The 2,307-nt window shown below is 41.3% G+C and overlaps 1 protein-coding gene across 1 annotated transcript; it reads left to right on the top strand.

The window, feature by feature from the left end:
- Positions 1–1,074: 1,074 nt before the first annotated feature.
- On the top strand, positions 1,075–1,920 carry LOC149007799 (uncharacterized). The gene has a single exon (XM_089167162.1). It carries the CDS (start codon positions 1,075–1,077, stop codon positions 1,918–1,920), a length of 846 nt encoding a protein of 281 aa, XP_089023288.1.
- The last annotated feature ends 387 nt before the right edge of the window (positions 1,921–2,307 follow it).

Here is a 2,307-nt window from a genome sequence, read left to right as displayed (position 1 = left end):
ACCATTGTGCATGACACAGGATGTGTTTAATGTCATGACCAACATGATGCGGCAATAGAAAACGTAGATAAATGCACTCATGCAAGGAGTGTTGCCCATAGGAAACTGGCAAGCTCCACAAGCTCATGGTGCCGGAACCTCCACTCAAGGAGGGAATGATGGAATTTTCGGTTTGGGACCTCACAACAAACTGATGGAACACTTCCTCAAGTTACATGTTCTAGCCTTCACTGAAATCACCAAGGATGTCTTGTTTCCAAACAAGTGGTTGAGAGAGATGGAGAAAGCCTTCCGCCACTTGAGGTTTGATGAAGAACAAAAGATCTTGTGTGCTGAACAAAAGCTTCAACATGAAGCTGATTCTTGGTGGAACGCCACACAACCTATCCTGGCAGAACAACATCTGGTAATTACATGGGAGGTATTCAAGGAAACCTTCTGTCAGAACTACTTTTTGGTATCGGTAGGAGACTCTAAGGAGGTTGAATTCATTGCACTTCAGCAAGGACCTCTCTCTATTCTCGATTATCAATAGAAATTCGAGTAGCTCTTCTTCTTAGCTCCTGTATTGATGAAAGCTGATATGGAGAAGGCTAAGAAGTTCTTGAAAGGCTTTAGACCTACCATCAGAACATACATGGCGATACAACCTATCGTGAGTTATGCTCAAGTGGTGCAAGCGGCAAAGTAGATAGTGGAAGTAGAAAGCGAGACTTATCAACTACAAAGGAGTTTGGCTAATAAGGGACCCAGTCCTTATGTGAATAGAAATCAGGAAGATTTTCTAGGCCTTCACCTTACCCCATTCCTCAATTTCAACCAAGAGGAGCAGGGTTTGGCCATGGAAATAGCGGTGCACCAAGGAAGCTAGCTAGAACTATGCAACACTCAGGACCTAATCGATGTCCTGTTAATGGCCCTAGACCAGCAGTTCAGCCCACTACAGTTCGAGGTCAAGGAGTGGTCATATGCTTCATCTGGAAGAAACATGAACATATGGCTCACTTTTTCCATCAAAAAGGAAGTCAACCTAACACTTCTTTCAAGCCACCTTAGCAACTTTAGGCGGGAAAGATGTATAGATTGACTGGGACTGGAATGGACCAAAGTCATGATGTGGTAACATGTACTCTTCTTATTGCTTTAGTTCCTGCATTTGTGTTATTTGACATTGGAGCCTCACACTTATTCATTGCATCATCACTTGTGAGGCGTACTTCCTTACCATCTAGCAAATTGTGTCATGAACTAGTGGTTAGTACACCCACTCGGTCACTAGTAAAACTTGATGAGGTAGTTGGACCTTGTCCTATAACTATTGAAGGAGAAGACCTAGATGCCCAACTTGTGAAGTTGGATATGAGGGACTTTGATGCAATCTCATGCATGGATTGGCTGACATCTCACAAAGCAGTCATCTCATGCTCTAATAATAAAGTCCAATTTCATCCTTCTAGTGGCCCTATTTTTGAATTCCAAGGTGATTTGGGAAAACATTGTGAGAAGACTATAGTGACAGCACTTCAAGTCAAGGAACTCGTTGGGGGTGCTAAACTTTGTGCCTCCATAGAAGAAAAGAAAGAAGTGAAGTCCACTGAAGACATTGAAGTAGTGAAGAACTTCAAGGATGTTTTTCATGATGAATTACCTGGAATACCCCTAGAAAGAGAGTTGGAATTTGCCATTGAATTGGTACTTGTAGCTGCACTTGTGTCCAAAGCTCTATATAGGATGGCACCCATGGAGTTGAAAGAGATTCAAGACCAACTAAATGAGTTACTAGGCAAAGGTTTCATCCAACATAGTGTATTTCCTTGGGAAGCCCCGGTGCTGTTCATGAAGAAGAAAGATGCAAGTATGAGGATGTGTATCGACTATAGAGAATTGAATAAGCTCACCATCAAGAATGGATATCTTTGACCATGAATAGATGATTTGTCTGATCAATTGAAGGGAGCCTTGATTTTCACCAAAATTGACTTGCGATCGGGATATCATCAATTGAGAGTGAAAGCAAGCGACACATGCAAAACGGCTTTTAGGACTTGATATGGCCATTATGAATTTAAAGTGATGCCATTCGGCTTGACTAATGCACCAGCCGCTTTCATGGATTTGATAAATAGGATAATTCACGATGTCTTAGATAAATATATAATTGTTTTTATTGATGACATATATCTTGATTTATTCTTTGGATATGAAAGAGCATGTCGAACTCTTAAGGTTTGTCTGTGCAAAGGTTGAGAGAAAAGAAGTTGTATGCGAAGTTTTCCAAATGTGAGTTTTGGCTTTCACAAGTGGTGT

This window comes from Hakea prostrata, chromosome 8 (genome assembly GCF_041222555.1).
Source record: "Hakea prostrata isolate BN-2017 chromosome 8, UWA_Hpros_2, whole genome shotgun sequence".
NCBI classification, from domain to species: domain Eukaryota; kingdom Viridiplantae; phylum Streptophyta; class Magnoliopsida; order Proteales; family Proteaceae; genus Hakea; species Hakea prostrata.
The sequence above is the reverse complement of the archived record's forward strand: the minus strand, read 5'-3'. Positions and strand labels throughout refer to the sequence as shown.